Below are 19,615 nucleotides of genomic sequence, written 5' to 3'. Positions count from 1 at the left end.
ATGAATACAATTAAAACTATGTACGAGTCAGTGTGAAGCAAGTGTGTGAGGTAGGTTTCTGCATGCTTAATCTGAATCTTCTCTTACAGATTGTGGACTTGTTGCTGACTCACGGAGCAGATATAAACATGGTAGATAAACAGGGACGAACTCCTCTGATGATGGCCGCTTCCGAGGGCCACATAGAAACAGTGGAGTACCTGCTGGCTCAAGGTGAGAGGCACAACACCTCGACTGTGTAAATCTAATGAGCTGTTAAACGAACAACTGTTCTACAAAAAACTACAACAAAACCAAGAAATCTCCATGTTCTAGTTTCTAAACTCCATATTTGATTTAATATCTCACAGCTCCAGGGTCTCTGGTTCAATCCTGAGTTCAGGTTACCATCTCTGTTGAGTTTTGCATGTTCTCCCTGTGTCCACATGGGCTTCCTCTAGGTTCTCCAGTTTCCTCCCTCCTCCAAAATACAACTAAATTGCCCCTAGGTGTGAAATTGTGTTTGGGTACATGGTGTCCTGTGATGGACTAGCGTTCCATCCACGGTCTGTTCCCACATTATGGATAGACTCTGGATTCACGTTAAGCTATGATTGTAATCGGGGAAGTCACTGCAGGGGGAATAGCAGAACCGTGATAAAGGGGTTCTCAAGTTGCCTAGACTAAAAAATTTGCATTTTCAACAGATGGGAAGAGAGAAACTGCAGAAACTACAGAAACTGCCTTTGAACAAGGATTGGATCTGATTGCGTTATTATGCCACTGATGATGTTATATGAGGACTTTTTGCAGACTAACTGTTAAATGTGCAATATTCTGCAGGTGCGTCCATGCCCATAACAGATAAAGAAGGTCTTACTGCACTAAGCTGGGCGTGTCTAAAGGGTCATTTGCCTGTGGTTCGCTGTCTGGTGGAAAGAGGTGCAGCCACTGATCATGCAGATAAGAACGGGCGCACGCCTCTTGACCTGGCTGCCTTTTATGGAGACGCAGATGTTGTGAGTGTCTACAATTAACATTCCAAAAATTTCCAGCATTCCAGCAACAATTCAGGGCTCCTGAGTGGAGCAACATAAAAGCATACGCCCTATATCAAAAGGCCACAAGCATCTGTGGCCGGGAGTCCAACGGAGCAGGCTCGGCTGTGGTCTCTGCGTGGGAGGGACAGCATACTCTCTTCTTTGTCAATCACAGCAACACTGACCAGTCATGGGTGTCTCTAATCTCATGTATACAGAAAAGGGCAGTTAGCGCTTTCCTCTGAGTGTGTTACGCTGCCCTGTGATGAAAATACAGTATGCAGTGGCTTCATATGTCACAGAAGAAGCATGTACTAGCCCTCATAATCCACAGTTAGTAGCTGTCGTGTGATGGGAAGAACTATGTAATGGGTGGCAGTCGTCAAATGGTAGAAAATTGGTTTTAAAATATTCCAGCATTCAGAGATTGCTTTTTATCTTGCCATGACTCATCTTCGTTTCTCTCTCAGGTGCAGTTTCTTGTTGATCAGGGTGCTTTGATTGAGCACGTGGACTATAGTGGGATGCGTCCACTGGACCGGGCTGTGGGATGCCGCAACACATCAGTGGTGATGGCTCTCCTCAAGAAAGGAGCTAAGATCGGTATGAAGAAAGCATGACATAAGCCTGTGATCCAAACAGACAGCAGTTATAAAAATCCACTGTAGATGTATAAATAGTTTAAATAGTATTCTGACATTGTGTTAAAATGTGATTATTCCTTATCCCCAGAAGAATAGAAAAATCAGTCCAGTTCTAATGTTACATTGCTGTTGGTGTGATAGTGATACACATATGCAGCTCTACCACAGGTCAGGGAAGTCAGTCCAATTCCAAATCATGTGTTCACCGATTTAAGCGTGTCTGGCCCATCTCTAACTGCTCCTCTGCTGCCCCCTACAGTCTGCAGTGTGTGACTGCAGGTGTCTGTGTGTGTTCTCTGCAGCTCAGTTTTTGCTGTTGCTTAAATGTGGCTTCTGTGGCTGTTACAGCTGCTTGTGGTTTTCTGTTCATGTCAAAATCAGAATGACTGACATTCTTTTTATGTCTTGGATGAGTTCAGTCTCTTCTGTCGTTCTCTTGTTCGCAATCTGCTATACAGAGTACAGCTGGGTATTATACCACGAAATGAAATTTTTGAGACTGTGACACCATGTCATTAAAAAAATTTACAGCGGAATAAAGTACTTTAAATTTGACTCAAGCAGAGATGTACCTTTGTATTAAACTTCCCAGCTTTCTTTCGGTAATTGTTGTTGTTGGTTGTGTTTGTTGTCCTTTCTTGCTTTTTTTTTTCCTTTCTTTTCTTGGCTGGAGCTCTTGTTCCCTGCCCCTCACTGCTGCTTCTTTTTGTGTTCCCTCTCTCACACTTCCACGACCACCAACATCTCTCTTCTTTTCTATCTCTCTCGTCCTTTCACTCACCTACACACCTGCACACCTCTCCTCTAAACTCCTCCCCTCAACTCACTCTGATTGGGCCGCTCAATCCATTCTACATTTCCTTGCCTATGCTCCCACGCTCACGTCCTATGACACCCTGACCTCCGGCTGCAGGATGTCAGACCTTGCCAAGTCGGCACAAAGGAGGTAACAGTCATGCTCAGGACGTCGACTCTTCATATCCCAGCAGGCTTTTCATAGCCTCTTTCCTCCTCAGTGTGTTTTGTGTGCTTTGTTTAGTCTACTTGTTTGGTGGTTAGCAGCTATCACTGTAAACCCCAAATTACCCTTAGGATCATTGTACAATTTGCCTGTATTTCAGTTTATCCTCAGTCCATTTGTCTGTTTGCAGTCTCCATCTGCTTTGATTTGTTTGTTTGAATTCAAGTCATACTGCAAAAGTGTGACACAAGAAAACATATCGTTTCTTTTCATATGGATTCGACTCGTTATACATTGTTCTTAAAAGCCATTTGCTTTATCACCGATTATTGAAAATGACACAGGGAAACATTCATTGTTTAATGTCTTGTTGATGTGCACTTCATGTTTTTTCTTTGTATTGTCAAGGTCCGAGTTAGGTCTTTCTTTCCAAAGTGGTGCTATGCAGAAGACATTTGTCTTTTCTTCATCTTGTGTCTGATTGTCCTCGTTGGTTGTCTATATTGTTTTACATTTACCACCGTTCACTGTCTTCTCCCTGTCTCTCTCCTTCTCAAAGTGTTAACTCTTCATTTTTAACCCATCATGCATCCTGTTGATCTTAGGTCCAGCTACATGGGCAATGGCAACCTCAAAACCAGACATCATGATGATCCTGCTGAGAAAACTTATCGAAGAAGGGGATGGCTTCTACAAGGTCTGATTTTTGTGTTTCCTAAATATTACGTGAACTTTTAGGACATACCGATAACTTATTCATCTAACAATTATTTTTGTATAATACAGAAAGGCAAAGTGAAGGAGGCAGCACAACGTTATCAATACGCTTTAAAGAAGTTTCCTCGTGAAGGCTTCAGTGAAGATCTGAAGGCCTTCCGAGAGCTCAAAGTCTCTCTGTTTCTCAATTTGTCTCGCTGCCGCAGGAAAATGAACGTGAGTGATTAATAAGTGTGTTTTGACGTCATGACAAATAGGTTAAAAATGATGTCGGCAAGCACAATAAAGGAACTGGCTTTCAAATATTTAGGCCATACAGCTGCACTACATTACCTTGTATGAAAGAGCTGATAAGTTATTAGACTGAAATTCTCACTTTCTTAAGAAAAGTGACCAAATCCTAATAAATAGTACACACTGGTAAAATTATTTGTGAGTTTCTGAATTTGATTGGTTCCTGTAGGTACTTTTCCATACCTTAGAAACAAGGCTTTACTAATTTCTGCTCATTTCATGAAGGGTGCCAATACTTCTGGAGTTGACCTATAAACAAACATGAACAAAGTTTAAACAACAGTTTAACATTCAAATGTTGAATAAATATACGGGTACCCTGTGTGACCTCTTATGAAATGAAGAGGTAGAATAGATCACCACCAAGCCATTACATTTTAAGGCCCCTTTCCAGGAAAGGCGGAGTTAACATTTGAGGTCCAGTGGTACAGTAATCAGAAATCATTAAGCTAGTGCTGATTGTTTTATGTTGGTTAATGGCTTACATTTTCTCATCATTTCCTGCTGTGTCTCCAAGGACTTTGGAATGGCAGAAGAGTTTGCTACCAAAGCTCTAGAGCTGAAACCCAAATCCTATGAAGCATACTATGCTAGAGCCCGAGCTAAACGCAGCAGCAGGTAGGACATGTTTTATTGTTTTATTTCTTTATTCCTTATGAGCAGCACTTTTACATCCATTTAAGAATTACATTGTTACATCACTCATTTGCCGTAGCACATTAAAAGGTTCTTTCAAGAATACAAATAAAATAAATTACCTTGACATCTGCTGACCCTAATAATATACTCTCTTCCTGGTGTTGCATGTGTTTTCTTTGCCTATTTGAAATCTCCCTTTACTTTTCTCCCCATCTTTATGCACTGCAGGCAATTTTCTGAGGCTCTAGAGGACCTCAGGGAAGCCATAAAGCTGTGCCCCAACAATCGTGAGATTGTGCGCCTCTTGCAGCGTGTGGAGGAAGAATGCAGGCGAGTAACCCAGTCAGAGGAGCCTGAGCTTGAGCCCCCACCATCCCCACCCCCATCCCCTTTGCCTGTGGAGGAAGAAGAGGAGCCACCTCATCATACTCCACCCCCAGAACCACGACTGGATGACATGGAACCTGTGCAAGATCTTTTTGAGGATGATGACTTTCTGGAACAGGAGCTGGAGGGCATGTCCATTGGCCTTCCTCCTGAACGCATCAATACATCTGGCCTCCAAATTATCCACAGCCCACCTCTCTCTCCTGTCCCTCTATCAGGAGGCCAAGCCTTTGAGTTCCACCCAAGCCCCTCTTCACTGTCATCTCCAACTCGCCAAAGCTACCAATCGACCTCACCTTGTGTATCTCCCACACACCAGAATTCCCATTACCGACACAGTCCTCCACACACTTCTCCTGCCCATCAAGCTTCCTACCGCTTCAGCCCTCCACCTATGGGTAGTGGAGGTCAGGGGATGGATTACCAGAGTCCCCCACCTTCCCCTCTTCGTCGCACAGCACCGTACAGAGCCAGCCCCCCCTTGGAAAGCGTGTGTCTCTACCGTTCCCAATCAGGATCTCCAGTCCGATACCAGCAGGAGCCTTTGCCCAGTCGCCCCAAATCGCCTCTATCTAAGATGAGCAGTCAGCGTTCCTTTCAGCTTCAGTCGCAGCAATCCCAGTGCTCCCAGTCCTCCCAACACCACCAGGCCCAGGGCCTCCGACTGCAGCCTTCCGTGGCCCAGATTGTACGCACCAACCAGCCAGGGAGTGGCATCTATGGCCAATTGGCCCACCCACTCAGCAGGTACCAGGGCAGCTCAATGGACATAGACCGGGAAAGAGAGCGGGAGGCACGGCTGGTGTACCAGCCCTCCCTGGATGGAAGGTCCATGTCTCAGGTACAGTCCAGTCTGAGTGTGGGTGCTCTATGCCAGCATGGAGGGCGAAGTGGGCCTGGCGGAGTACTCGAATCTGGAGTGGGGAAAGATGAAGTGCCTCAGCGCCCTGCCTCAGCCTACCGCTCTGCAACCGGAGGTCCAGGAGGAATGCGCTTCAGCCAGACGCCTCAAATCAGCCGCAGCCAGTCTGCAGCGTACTACCCTGTCTCTAAGCATGAGCTGGAGAGAGCTGCAGCAGCATCCTCCATGTCCCCATGCCAGCTAGGCTCACCCGAGATCCCACATCTGGTGCGTCGGCCCATCAGTGCTAACACGGGCGATCTGAAACCACACATGTCCACCCCTAGACCCCTAATCCACTCTCAGAGTGTGGGTCTGCGCTTCTCCCCCTCCAGCAGCAATATCTCCTCAGGCTCTGGTCCTAATCTAGCCTCTGGATTTAGGCCTTCCTCCTCCATGGCCCAGATGGAGATCCCCCTACAGGTGGCATACGAACGCAGCTTTGATGAGCCATCCTCACTCTCGCCCTCACAAAGTGGCCTGTACCCCAGCGAGCCAGCCCGCTCCCGGACAACGCCCTTCATGGGCGTCATTGACAAGACAGCACGGACTCAGCAGCAGTACTTGCACCAGCCTTCTCGCGCATGGCCAGTCACATCTCTGGACAATGTCATCACCAGCCCTACATCACCGGGGAATCTGATTCACCAGGCATCTACAGCCTCTTCCTATAGCCCGCCAACCTCATTAGGTAACATTGCCTACTACAACAAGACCAACAATGCCCAAAATGGGCACATGCTGGAGGATGAGTACTATAGCCAGCCACAGCCCTCATCCCTGGGCAAGCTGGCAAATGGAGGAGCTCGTGACAGGGACCTCCTGGAGCGGGTCAGTCAGGTGCCCACATACCAGGATGTGAAGGTGGCACGGACAATGCCCGTGGCACAGGCATACCAGGAAAGCATGTACCGCCAGCTCTCTCGTGATGCCAGGCAAGGCCCCACCTCACCCATTAAACCAAAGAGACCCTTTGTGGAATCAAATGTGTAACAAGGCCAGTAGAGTGTAACGGATGTGTGATAAGGAGTGAGTGTGTGATTAAATGTGGTGGTGGTCCAGTGTATTAAAATAACTTAAGAAATTATGTCATTTTTTTGAAACTCTACTAACCCAGGGAGGGTAATGTTGATATATTGCAACTTCATGAAAGAAATTGCTAATGCCTTGATCTGTGCCTGCTTCTGGTATACTTGAGGCATAAGCTTTAGCCCTAGAGCAAAAGACTTGAGACACTTGGACTTAAAATTCCATGAATATGATACCACTGAATGTTCTTTACGGCTCTGCACATTATGTGAAAGCACATTTCTGAACCTTCCCTGAATTGAAGCAACAAACATGCACACACACACACACAGCTTGAGGAACAGTGTGTGTCTTGCAGTTATTATCCCACAAGTGTGAGTGAGCATCGTGAACAAGAATGTGTGAGTCACGGACTGTTCATGCATTTAAAAGCTTAAATCATTTCCTCTCTTCAGTAGGCAATTCCAAACAGGACTGCTAGGCCTTCCAGAGTATATAATGTTGGATTATTCAATGCTGTTTAATAAAAAAGCTGTAGTTACAGAAGGAACACAAAGGAATATTTATACCCGAGTTCGATAATGTACAAATCAAAGCATAAACCTAGTTCCTGTGTTTGTTTTATTTTAAGTTATCTTTATTTTTGTATCTTTTATGGCAGGAGAAATGGTACATAATATTTTCGAAAATGCAGATTCAGAGTTTATGGATTTAGAGAGGGGAATGTACAAACTTTCAGAACACTGTTTTTCAAAAGCGTTATATCAAGAGTTATATCCACATTTTTACAATAACATTTATTATGAAATGAGAAATGACTACCTATAAATGACCTGGATAGAGAATACATTATAGTTGTAATGCAGAATGAATCAGCAGTGACCCATGGGGTCATTTTGTTTTAAGAGCAATCACTGAAAAGGCTGAAGAACAGTCTTATTTTGTTTTTAATGAACTGAAGCATTGCTGTAAATTGGATCTTCCAGTCCTCAAAGTTTGTACATGCTCTGCTCCATATATAAAAAGATATTTCAGGGGTGTTGAATAATTGAAGGTAGTTCCTTTTTTTATTTCGAAACCATTTTAACAGTTACAGTATTGTTTGAAAATATGAAAAGCATTAGTATATTTAGCTATAGTATATTTGTTTTAACCTTTCAGTGACAATATTAGTTGTTGTTTTTTTTATTATTATTATTTTTTTTATTTGCTGCACTGTATGCCCATGAAAGCTCTGAAGAAAAAAAAAAGCACTTTATTAATTTCATTCTGATAATGGAAAATCATACAGTAGGCATGGGGAGTTGCTCATTCAGATTTAAAAATGACTAACAAACAGAGTGAACACTGGAATATTATTTGTGAATTAATTGTCCTACTAGAAAATCAAAATAGCAGTCTTTGTTATTGGTGCAATCTTGTTTTCTTTTACAAAGCTAAAGAATAAGCAGTAAAACGAGTGAAACTATGTTTTTAAAAAGCTATGAAAACATGTATATAATAGCCTTTATAGAGTGCACTGTATGTGCTGTATATACTGGCCAAATGTGTTTATGCGTAAACAATTCATAACTATTTCTCTATAGCTAATTCTTCACTGTTGCAGGTTAACATCTATGAGACAAATGAATAACAGTATCCAGTATGTAGAGGTGAATAATTGAAGCAAATATGCGTGAAACACGGGTTTCCAGGGTTTGGTAGCATCCTGAAACACCACCAAAAGATTTTTACTATACACTCCAAGAAATGTTTAAGAAATGTTTTCTGAAAAGTCATTAAAGCTCTCTGCAGTAGAATGCAATATAGCCAACATGCAGTGTTCAAACCGTCTGTGGTCACATGTTCTCAATAATGGACTCTGCTGTCTTGAGTAAGCCCATACATTTGAAGTATTTATGCCAGTAACCCTTCAACCCTTCTCATGCAGGAATAATTGATAGTGCTCAAGAAGTAAGGATTATTCATCAAATTAAAGGGAACAAAGGTTGCTCTCTTTAAGAAGGGATAGTTTTATCAGTGTCGATTATTTTGCTGTAAATACAGATGCATGTTCTATCCTCAGCCACCCCTGAGCTCATGTGCACACGCTGAAGTGTACTTGATGTATATCTCAAATGAAGCTGGTGCCCAAATAATTCATACCAACCTCTCATTTTTTCCAATCGTTAATTAGGAAACACACTACTGACCTCCTATGAGTTGAACTGGGCTTTTTATTTTGATTTTTAATTTGCATTTAAGTTCATATTACTGTACTTGCTTGCTGCGCTGAGTTCTCTTGTCTGTAAATGTGAGCTTTCAGAGCGCTGTGACAAAGTTCTATGACTTCAATAAAACAGAATGTGTTTTTATCAGACTGGAATCTGTGATCTATGAAGTATTTCATCCCCATTGCTGGGGATGAAATTAGTTCTAAATTAGTTCTCATGCAACCGCAGGCCATCAAAAGTTACATAATTTGTTAAATGAAGTGTATCTGTGTGTCCTATGATCCCAGAGTTTATTATACATAAACAGACATGATACATAAACAGCATCATGAAGACAAAGGAGCTATCAAAACAAGTCCAGGACAGAGTTCTCCAAAAGTATTATTCAAGGTTTGGTTATGCAAAATATATACCAACCACTGAATATCGCACATATAGGGCACTATTAAATCATTATTTTAAAAATGGAACGAATATCACACAATCATGACTTGAGCCTGCCTAAAAAGGAGGCAGCTCTGAAGGTGCTGGAGAGATCCACAGCTCAGATAGGATAATCTGTTCATTGGCTTGAATACAGATGATGCCACAGCTGTCCATGCCAGGACACAACATAGCAAATTGGCTGTGCTCTCTGGGTAGTTAGGGATGGCATACTCACTCTCCCCTTTCAATCACAGTGACACCAGCCAATTGGAGTGTCTGAACGGGACAGACAGTAGACAGTGTGTTACACTGCCCTGTGAGGCAGCAAGGACAGCAATTCAATGGATATGTTTGGTTGGCTTCACATGTCTTGAAGGAAGCACCCAAAAGACCTAGGACTGGGACCGAGTGGTTCAAAACCAAGTGTTAGAATTGCCCACGAGAGTTAGCCACAAGAGCATTAGTGAGGTCAGGCACTGAAGAAGAAGATGATGTTGGTTAGAACATTTTTAATAGGGCTGGTACTGGAGCAAAGATGGAACAGTTGTGTAAAAGGGAAATCCACACTCCTCTGCTGAAGGGTCTGTTATTGCAGGATAAATTCTGAGACAAACAGTTCCAGGCTGTGAGTCCTAGCTGATAAGTGTGTGGCTGCCTGGTCGTGGCAGCCCACATCAATGTGGTTTTCACTCAGTGCTTACTGTTTTAGCTGGTAAACAATGAGCAGCAGTACATATAGCCAGATGGACCCAGTGGGAAGCAATTTATTTTTAGACCCATCCTACCTAACCACCCCATTGTTATCACGCATATGCCACAAACACAAAGACTGAAAGGGTCCATGTGGCATGCTTTTTTTTTTATATGTATATGAAAGTTAGATTCATATGTTGGTAACAAGTAGGTAAAATTTGGCAGATGAATAGGCAGACAAAGCAGCCACAGATCATTAAAATGGGAGATTAACAGTATCTGCTAGTCAGGTTGCAGAAACCGACCACAAGGAAAAAACTATTTTCAATAAAACCACTCCAACATATAGCATTAAAGCTGATGCTAAAATGCCAGTAGATTGAAAATAGTGGCAAACTGTTGGAAGACTGACTTGTCTTGTGCATCATATACCTCCTCACAATTCTCACAATGCAGTAACAGTCCCTGGTGGACTTTTAGTGGACATTCTCAAGTCATAAAGATGCTGCTCCCATTTTACATTATCTGGAAAGATCTATTCATATACGTCTTAGACTGTGAGTCTGATGACCATTTTAGTCAGTTAAACACATCTCTCTCTCTCTCTCTCTCTCTCTCTCTCTATATATATATATATATACACACACTCACACATACATACAGGTGCATCTCAAAACATTTTTAGTTTTTAATGAGGAAAAGTACATTTTTTCCCATAATTTAATTCAAAAAGTGGGACTTTCATATATTCTAGATTCATTACACATAAAGGGAAATATTTCAAGCCTTTTTTTTTGTTTCAGTCTTGATGATTACGACTTACAGCTCATGGAAATGAGATGAGATACTGGAAAAATCCAGTATCTCAAAAATATTAGAATAAAGAATTTATAATACAGCAATGTTGACCTGAGACGACTCTAATCAGATAATTAACACAAAAAACTTTTTTTTTTTTTTTTTTACTAAAAACACCATTTCTCAGTGGTCCAAAATCCTCTTTTCAGATGAAAGTAAATTTTGCATTTCATTTGGAAATCAAGGTTCCAGAGTCTGGAGGAAGAGTGGAGAGGGACAGAATCCAAGCTGCTTGAAGTCCAGTGTGAAGTTTCCACAGTCAGTGATGATTTGGGTTGCCATGTCATCTGCTGGTGTTGGTCCACTGTGTTTTCTCAAGTCGAGAGTCGATGCAGCGTCTACCAGGAGATTTTAGAGAACTTCATGCTTCATCTGCTGTCGAGCTTTATGGAGATGCTGATTTACTTTTCCAGTAGGACTCGGCACCTGCCCACAGTGCCAAAACTTCTAGTAACTGGTTTTCTGACCATGGTGTTACTGTGTTGATTGTCCAGCCGACTCGCCTGACCCGAACCCCATAGAGAATCTACGAGAGACACCAGACCCGACAATACAGACGAGCTGAAGACCGCTATCAAAGCAACCTGGACTTCCAGAACACCTCAGCAGTGCCACAGGCTGATCGCCTCCATGCCACGCCGCATTGACGCAGTAATTCATGCAAAAGGATTAAATCCCTGACCGAGTATCAGCGCATAAATGAACATACTTTTCAGAAGGTTGACATTTCTGTATTATGAATTCTTTATCCTAATCATTTGAGATACTGGATTTTTTTATTTCCATGAGCTGTAAGCCGTAACCATCAAGATTAAAACAAAAAAGGCTTGACACATTTCACATTAAGTGTAATGAATCTAGAATATAGTTCCACTCTTTTAATTAAAGTACGGGAAGAAAAGAACTTTTTCCACGCTATTCAAATTTTTTGAGATGCACCAGTATAAATTATATATATATATATATATATATATATATATATATATAAAGAAAAAGTATGTGAACCTTTTGGAATTTCATGGTTTTCTGAATAAATTTGTCATAAAATGTGATCTGATCTTCATCTCAGTCAAGGGTATTGACAAATATAATGTGTCTAAAATAATAACACACAAAAAATTCTGATATTACATTTCTTTATTGAGAACAACCAAAAAAACCTCATAGTGCTTGCGGAAAAAAGTATGTGAACCCTTGAGTTAAGGGTTAACGAGACTCCACACCTGGAGTCTCGTTAAGAAAATGAGTTTGGAGGTGTGGACTACAGCTGATTTGACTGATAAAAACCCCTCAAACTTTTGGAGTTTGCGCTGCACAAGAAGCTCACGCTTATGTGAGCCATGCCTCTCCAAAAAGAGCTTTCAGAGGGTCTATGATCAAGAATTGTTGATTTACATAAAGCTGGCAAGGGTTACAAAGTGATTTCAAAGACTTTAGAAATTCACCAGTCTACAGTTAGGCAAACATTTTACAAATGGAGACACTTTGGGACTGTTGCTACTCTACCAAGAAGTGGGCACCCAGTAAAAATGACACCAAGAGCACAACGAAGACTCGTCAATGAGGTAAAGAAACAACCCCGAATGACAGCCAAAGATTTGAACTGGCTAACATCTCTGTTCATGAGTGTACAATATGTAAGACAACTGAACAAGCAGGGTATCTACGGCAGGACACCACAAAGGAAGCCACTGCTTACTAAAACAAATATTGCTGCACGCCTGAAGTTTGCAAAAGAGCACATTGACACTCCACAGCGGTACTGGTAAAATGTTTTGTGGACTGATGAAACTAAGATTGAACTATTTGGAGATACCACACAGCACTACATCTGGTGTAGAAAGGGCATGGCATATCATCATGAAAACATCATCCCAACCGTAAAGTATGGTGGAGGAAACATCATGATTTGGGCTTGCTTTGCTGCATCAGGGCCTGACCAGCTTGCAATCGTTGAGACGAAGATGAATTCCCAAGTACCTGAACTGTATCTAAACTAACAGGACGACTGAAGCTAGTGCCCAAATACTTCATCTCACACGTGACCTCTAACTTGAAATAATCGTTTGAAATTTGCATTTGGGTTCATTTTAATGTATTTTCTTGCTGTGCTGGGTTCTTTCATCTATAAAGGCTTTTAGAGCTCTGGGACTAAAAGTGAATAAAATAAAACACAATGTGTTTAATCACACTGCAAACAGCTGAGACACATTCAACTCCAAAATTATTCTGAAAACGAGCAGAAATTATGATACATAAAATGAGTAACACATACAGGTGATGGTGTTTTAGGTCACATGTGAATGCTGTGTAGTTACATTTGAATGGAATTTTCCCCCCCCAAACATAACCCATAACCCATAACCGTACCTACAAAAAAAACAATTTCTTCACTTAACAAAGTTTAAGACAGTAGATGATCTCCCTTAATGCCCTTTTTAAAGCTCCTTTGTATTCTTGTGCATGTGGACACCTTCAATTCACATCTCTGGTTTTCAGTTCGGTCTGGACAAAAGGCCCTTTTTACAATAATACCTTTCTTTTCGCTAGAACTACCACAAAAATAATATATAATACATCAAGCCAGTGCCATGATATTATTGTTCCTTTGCATTATGAATACACAAAAAGGCCTCATTGTCTGCATTTATACTGGATATGGCATTTACACTGGCTCATTTTCTTTTTAGGTTACGTATTATTTTTAATAGCAGCACCATTGTGTTACCCGTGTTGACTGGTGCTAAACATTTCTCCATTGCAAAACACTGATTTTGTGTCCTTTAACCATGTCGGTGTTGATTTGGATGTACGTTTGGGCTCATTTTCTTACCAACAGGAGAATAGAAGACCTTTACAGTCAAATAGACTTGCATCGCTCACTGTTACATGAACAGAGAATATGTTTGTAATAGCAATAATGGAACTGTACTGTACACAATAGTTGGATTGTTGAAAATTGCCACGTGGTACCTAGCAGAATGAATCACACAAAGCACCAATGATCCACCATGTTTTAGAGTGGGCTGGGGGCTTTTCCTTGTACATGCTGCTGCTGTTGATGATCAGAAACTTTGTCTTTGGTCTCATCTGACTGCAGCACTCGATTTTCATTGGAGTTCGGGAGCTACAAGTTGTGCGTTGTTCTTAGGAAGGGCTTCTTTCATGTGAAGCTCCAACAAAGTTGCCATAGAGGCGGCATCTAGTTGATTTGCAAAGAATCATCTAATCTTGCGCCAGCAACAATCTCAACCTGTCATCCAGCATTTCCCCATCAGGATGGACGACCATACAATATTTATACCTGACATACTCAAAAACAATAAAATAGTTATAAGTAATAATAAGTAGATAAGCGATACTAAAAACAGGACTACAGAACTGCAACCATGAACACTGCTCCGGACTGGGATTACTCAAGATGGGACGTTTTCTCAGTGCATGTATACCCTGCATACATTTAACATTAACTTCATTATAAACATTGGGCGCATGGTGGCTTAATGATTAGCACGTTTGCCTCACACCTCCAGGGTCGGGGGTTCAATTCCCATGTGTGGAGTTTGCATGTTCTCCCCGTGCTGCGGGGGAATCCTCCCCCAGTCCAAAGACAGGGCTGATTGGCATGTCCAAAGTGTCCGTAGTGTGTGTGTGTGTGTGTGAGTGTGTATGTGATTGTGCCCTGCGATGGATTGGCACCCTGTCCAGGGCGTTCTGTCTATAAAACTTCCTTGATTGTATGGGATACGTTACTACCATTTAATGACAAAAAAAATCCGTTTTTGAATTTGGCAGAACAAGTCCCCTTCTATAGAGGACAATATGAAAAATGTGTCGATCTTCTCAATATGGAATTATACCTGTAGAATAAATAACGTAAAACAGCTAGTCTAATTTATACGACTCCGTAGGACTTACTCGAATGGAAATGCTTCACTGTTCAGTTGCACTCACAGGAGTTGATCTTTTTAATGAAGAAGAAAAGTCCGAATACAGTCAGAAGGGTTATCTTTCGTGTTCTTACTAAAATAGTAAGGTTTTCTGATCATGCTAATTACAACATCAATCAGTCATTGGGAAAATTTTATGTGACTTATGACAACTAATGTGATGGTCCTGGCACAGCCATTTGATCATACGCTACCTATGGTGGCCATTTCTGACTCCATGAAAAGGTTAAACGTCATTCTGTTTAATCCTCTCAGTCCCTCTTGGGTTTGGCTGTCAGGAGATGCACCAGGCCAGGTACCAGCACCATCACTATCTGGGGCACTAGGACATATTTGAGAAAAAAGAGTGAGTAAAAGAGGAGGGCTGGAACTGTAGGCAGAGGGAACCGGCTCACGTGGTACAGGGCCATGGAGGACAGCGCCATGCAGAGGGTCTTCGGTATCCAGGGAAGTGCCCATCCTCCTGGCTTCCAGAACTGGGCAAGTCCCAGCCCGAGCAGCACGCCAGCATCACGGCTCAGAGAAGAGAAAGGGTTTGTATCCATGCGAACCCACTCAGACTTAGAGCACCATCTCTTGGCCAATGCAACAGACCTACAGTTCATTGAAAAGCGTTAGATCAGTGATTCAGAACCTGCACATCACTGTGTTGCTGAGTTTAATAATCAAAAAAAAAATCATAATATAAAAAGACTCAATGAAGACTACATATCAGGTCAAGGTTGATATGTTGTTCCGGCAGATTTGGGTCAAGATGCGCCATGTGACGTCATCACAATGCGCGTTCAGCCAAATCCCACTTCGATTCATGTACCTCGAACATGAGTAAAGCTGAAAGGTCTCATTTACCAACAAACCACTGCGAAAGGCAGTGCAAAACTATTTCATGCAATTGCAATTTCACCAATTCACGTTTCCGCAAAAAAAAGCCCCCCCCCCACAAATTTCCCCACACATTCCCCCTTTTCCCTGCCCACATTCCCGCCTATTCCCACACATTCCCCCACACATTCCCCCTTTTCCCTGCCCACATTCCCGCCTATTCCCACACATTCCCCCACACATTCCCCCTTTTCCCTGCCCACATTCCCGCCTATTCCCACACATTGCCCCTTTTCCCTGCGCACATTCCCCCCTTTCCCCCACACACTCCCCCTTTTACCACACATTCCCGCTTTCCCCCACACACATAGCCATTGTAGTCTTTCAAATCGGCTGACCTGTCCTCCTAAGCCAGTCTTTAGCCCAGTTTTTATTTCATTTGAGGTCTCCTCTTTACAACCCCCCTTGTTTCTTTCCTACATACGCAAAGTGAAGAACAGTGTTGGACTTACCAGGCGAGGTCGATGCCAACCGTCTTCAGCCCAGCATGCATGAGCAGTGCTCCGAACAGCAGTGCCATGCTGGAGCACAGGAAGAACAGCAGGGGGCGACAATCTGGTACTGTGCGGTTTAAAAACACTCCCAGCATCACGCCTGAGAAAGTGACACAATTCGACCAAATACTTATACCGTGATGTTGGTGTCCAGCTCTGCTTTTCACCAAATGGGTAGTATTTTTTTTTTTTTTAAATGGCTGGTGAATCCATCTTGAACATTTTATTAAATTTCATACCACAGTGTGGCTGAATTCTTGAATCAGAAGGTGTGGATTAATTTTCTCTAACAGCAACTCTCAGACTAGTTCTGGCTGTAACATAAGCGACAGGTTTATATTAATGCGTGCGTTCTAATATGCTGTTGTTTCTACAGCAACAGCTTATACACAGGGAATAATTTGGTTTCTGGGTAACATAAGTTGCGTTTTTGTTTTTTTTTTGTGTGCGTGTGTCTGTCTTATTAACGTCAAAAAAGAGAAGGAAGTCCTGATGACATCAAAATTTGAAGTTTTGTGGCTTTTAGTATGAATATGTCAGCCTTAAGGTTATCTATAAGCTAGTGCGCTCCAAAACAATGATAAAATTTGCATTTAGAAGATATATGTATTCAAAGCTTACAGTCTCTCTTGTGGAAGTATTTGGCGGACAGTTTTTAAAAGCAGTTGCACACTGCTTGTGGACGCATGAATTGGGACATAATGAAAATGAAAAATCGTGTATTACCGTTTGCGTTTTCACGAACGCACAGTGTCTGCCAAATTTCAAACGGAAACACAAAGTCCATTTGAAATTTGGCAGACGCTGTACGTTCGTGCAAACGAAAGCGATTTGCATTTGATTTATGTCACAATTTATGCGTCCACAAGTAGGAAAAGAAAACGCTTTTGAAAACAGTCTGCAAAATACTTCCATACTCTCTCTACCACCGATACGGATCAACAATTTTCATGACGGCATTCTGCACTTCAGCTTCTCATCAGATTTTCTGTCCAATCAAACGCTCTCTAGAATCTGAAGGGTCCTGCCCCCAACGTAAAAATCCACGGTACTAACTGTCAGGTACGGTTTAACCCGGGCTGTGAGGTAAGTTATTCCAAGCCCCGCCCACTACCCCAACCATACATTTGTAATATGAGACGATGTGAGACTGAGCACTGACCTGTCAGAATGCCAGCGATGACCTGGTGTGGAAAATGAGCCAAAATAAAGACTCGAGACACACCAACTGCTCCCAACAGCAACGTGTAGAAGACGTAAGGTATCGCAGCCAGTATCTTACTGCGTATAGGAGAGTACATGTTCGAGATCAAGTTTCACGTTCTGTACGTCTTTGACACCTACGCCATCCAACGATTCAGGATAACATTCAAAATATGAATCTTGCTACTGTATATTCTGACTAACCTGCCAGAGCGAGAATGAAGAACGGAGGCCAGGGCGGACACCACCACCCACCAGACTGCAGCAGTGACCATGGCATGGCCTGAGGGACTACCTGGAAAGTGTGCGTTACAAACAAACGTCTGATTACGTTATACTTAAGCGGAGGAACGATCACAGTCGTTGGAACCATCTTCAACAAACGGTCCAGAAGTCACAGAGAACACAATTTTGAAAAATGTTTCCACAAACCCCCTGAGCACACCGACCAATCAGCAACGAGCAGTGACTTCTATACGTTGTTTTAGTTGCCTAACCTGGTCCTGTCTCACAGGTGGACTGGAACTGCTGGACCGAAGGGCTGTTTTTCACAAATAAACCCGACTGACCTATCCACCAGTAAGGCCTTTCCCCAAACAGGACCCTAGAAAAGAAACAACACAGGACAGGATGACCGAATCAGCAATGTTAGAGACGAGACAATATAATATTCTTTTTGTTTGAATGAACGAGTTCCAATTTTTCTGTTTACCGTGTTTGGCAACAAGTGAAATCCGTTGCTATTACTCAACAGTTTCATTGGCAAGCTATTGAGCGATATTAGATTTTAGCCTCCAATTTAATATCAGCACCAGACATCATTGAGTGTCAGTCACAATTCGAGCGCATTTGGTACAACTTAACTGGAGACCCATCCATTTTCCATACCGTTTATCCTACACAGGGTCGCAGGGGAGCCTGGAGTCTATCCTGGGGAACTCGGAGCACAAAACGGGGGACACCCTGGGCTGGGTGTCAACCCTTTCCAGGGCACAATCGTACACTTTCACATACTACGGACAATTTGGGAAATGCAAATCAGCCTACGGCGCACGTCTTTGGACGGGGGAGGAAACCGGAGAACCCGGAGGAAACCCACGAAGCACGGGGAGAACACGCAAACTCCCCGAAAGTTTAACTTTGGAATTTGAAATCGACTTTTTCCTCATTAGAACGAGTTTCTAAAACGGATTTGATATGGAATTACGATTATAACCAGCAGATGAACCCGAGTAGATTTCAATCCTATCAGGGTCAAGGTCACACCAAGGTCAAATGTCTGAAAGAGTTTTTCTTCCTTCCTGTTCGGAGTATGTTTTAAAGGAAGTTCTAGCGTATACATTAGTAACATGAAGGACTAGACTTATTGGTTTAGAAGGTATCCTTATCGACCTGTTTAAATCTGTGTGGCATTTTATTATTATTATTATTATTGTTTTGTGGAGTGATTATTTTATGCTAAATGCTAATGATACGCTCCAGAACAACATTTCTTTCGCAGCATACTTTGTAAGCCACATTCCCAGAAGCCATTGCAGCATTTCAACTTCAAACGTAGATATTTATTACCATTTAAAAACAAGATTAAGCCACTCTGATATAGCAGCCACCCAGAGGATGGCGATGCCGGTTCGTCTGTGCAGGTAGAAAACGGGTGGGAAAACGAGCAGAAACGCCGCTTTTGGGTCTCCCATATGAGTAGCGAGTAGCCAGAAAGATTCATAATTTCTCGCGTGTGACTGAAGAAGCTCCGCCATCCAAATGCCTTGAGTATAGACTCTCTCCATTTCACTCAAGCTCACTAATTAGCATCAGATGACAGAACAGCTGGGATGGTGCAAGCTAGCTTGCTAAGTTCGGTAGCTGTGGCTGATTCGCAGCAGTCACACTGTAGTACAGGGCTGAAGTTCAGCGTCGTCGGTCACCTCTGAGAAACAGCGCTAAGGAGAATAATAACATTTAACACGAGGGTTCCTCAGAAACATCTTCACAACAATGCTAATGCTAATGCTAATACTAACTCTAACGCCAATCCGTTGGCAGAGATGCAGTCAGCTTCTGTTTACTTTTTTTGTTATGGATACCGGCATGGGATCGAAAAAACGAAAACGCGAAATTCTGAAACGCAGCTAGAGCTAAGTGTAAGAGCACAGAAATAGTCAACTGCAAAATTATTGGCACCTTCCAAAACAAAAGAAAAAATGAGGGCGAACTTATTCAGGGAGTGATGTTTTGAGTAGTTTTATTTTAACACTGTTTTTTGGTTTATATATATATATATATATATATATATATATATATATAT

At 42.3% G+C, this 19,615-nt stretch overlaps 2 protein-coding genes across 11 annotated transcripts in view; one reads left to right on the top strand and one right to left on the bottom strand.

Annotated features, from left to right (window-relative positions):
• Positions 1-10,607, top strand: part of tanc2b (tetratricopeptide repeat, ankyrin repeat and coiled-coil containing 2b) — a 215,130-nt gene extending 204,523 nt beyond the window's left edge. For 5 of the 6 annotated variants that reach the window (XM_053639923.1, XM_053639925.1, XM_053639924.1 and 2 more), the window contains 7 exons: positions 90-213; positions 823-998; positions 1,490-1,622; positions 3,230-3,321; positions 3,411-3,557; positions 4,153-4,253; positions 4,503-10,607. In XM_053639923.1, the coding sequence (XP_053495898.1) occupies positions 90-213; positions 823-998; positions 1,490-1,622; positions 3,230-3,321; positions 3,411-3,557; positions 4,153-4,253; positions 4,503-6,555 (2,826 nt within the window). In that variant the 3' untranslated portion in view covers positions 6,556-10,607. Of the gene's footprint in view, positions 1-89; positions 214-822; positions 999-1,489; positions 1,623-2,576; positions 2,610-3,229; positions 3,322-3,410; positions 3,558-4,152; positions 4,254-4,502 lie in introns of all 6 variants that reach the window. The other variant, XM_053639926.1, reaches the window with a different exon arrangement.
• A 1,293-nt stretch (positions 10,608-11,900) lies between these two features.
• Positions 11,901-19,440, bottom strand: g6pc3 (glucose-6-phosphatase catalytic subunit 3). 5 transcript variants are annotated; one of them, XR_008387469.1, is made up of 8 exons: positions 18,880-19,395; positions 17,808-17,914; positions 17,515-17,605; positions 17,270-17,388; positions 16,066-16,207; positions 14,926-15,325; positions 14,700-14,745; positions 11,901-14,533 (listed from the first exon to the last, which is right to left on the bottom strand). XR_008387469.1 is itself a non-coding variant. In XM_053639479.1 (7 exons), the coding sequence occupies exons 2-7, from the start codon at positions 19,095-19,097 to the stop codon at positions 14,983-14,985; spliced, it is 1,020 nt and encodes a 339-aa protein (XP_053495454.1). In that variant the 5' UTR covers positions 19,098-19,250; positions 19,332-19,440; the 3' UTR covers positions 14,721-14,982. The 5 variants fall into 5 exon arrangements, 2 of the variants coding, with proteins under 2 accessions (XP_053495454.1, XP_053495455.1); XR_008387470.1 differs by having other exon boundaries at positions 11,901-14,085; XR_008387468.1 differs by having other exon boundaries at positions 11,901-14,745.
• Between the last annotated feature and the right edge of the window lie 175 nt (positions 19,441-19,615).

Source organism: Ictalurus furcatus, chromosome 13, assembly GCF_023375685.1.
Source record: "Ictalurus furcatus strain D&B chromosome 13, Billie_1.0, whole genome shotgun sequence".
NCBI lineage: Eukaryota > Metazoa > Chordata > Actinopteri > Siluriformes > Ictaluridae > Ictalurus > Ictalurus furcatus.
Note: the sequence above shows the minus strand (reverse complement) of the source record. Positions and strands in the feature narration are given on the sequence as shown.

Bases quoted from the DNA above. Each gene is read 5' to 3' on its own strand.
- g6pc3 (XM_053639479.1), bottom strand. From the start codon at position 19,097: ATGGAGAGAGTCTATACTCAAGGCATTTGGATGGCGGAGCTTCTTCAG. The intron at 17,389-17,514 runs GTTAGTCAGAAT...TCCTATACGCAG, and splicing joins CTTCATTCTCGCTCTGGCAG to TAAGATACTGGCTGCGATAC. The intron at 15,326-16,065 runs GTAAGTCCAACA...AATGAACTGTAG, and splicing joins GTTGGCATCGACCTCGCCTG to GTCTGTTGCATTGGCCAAGA.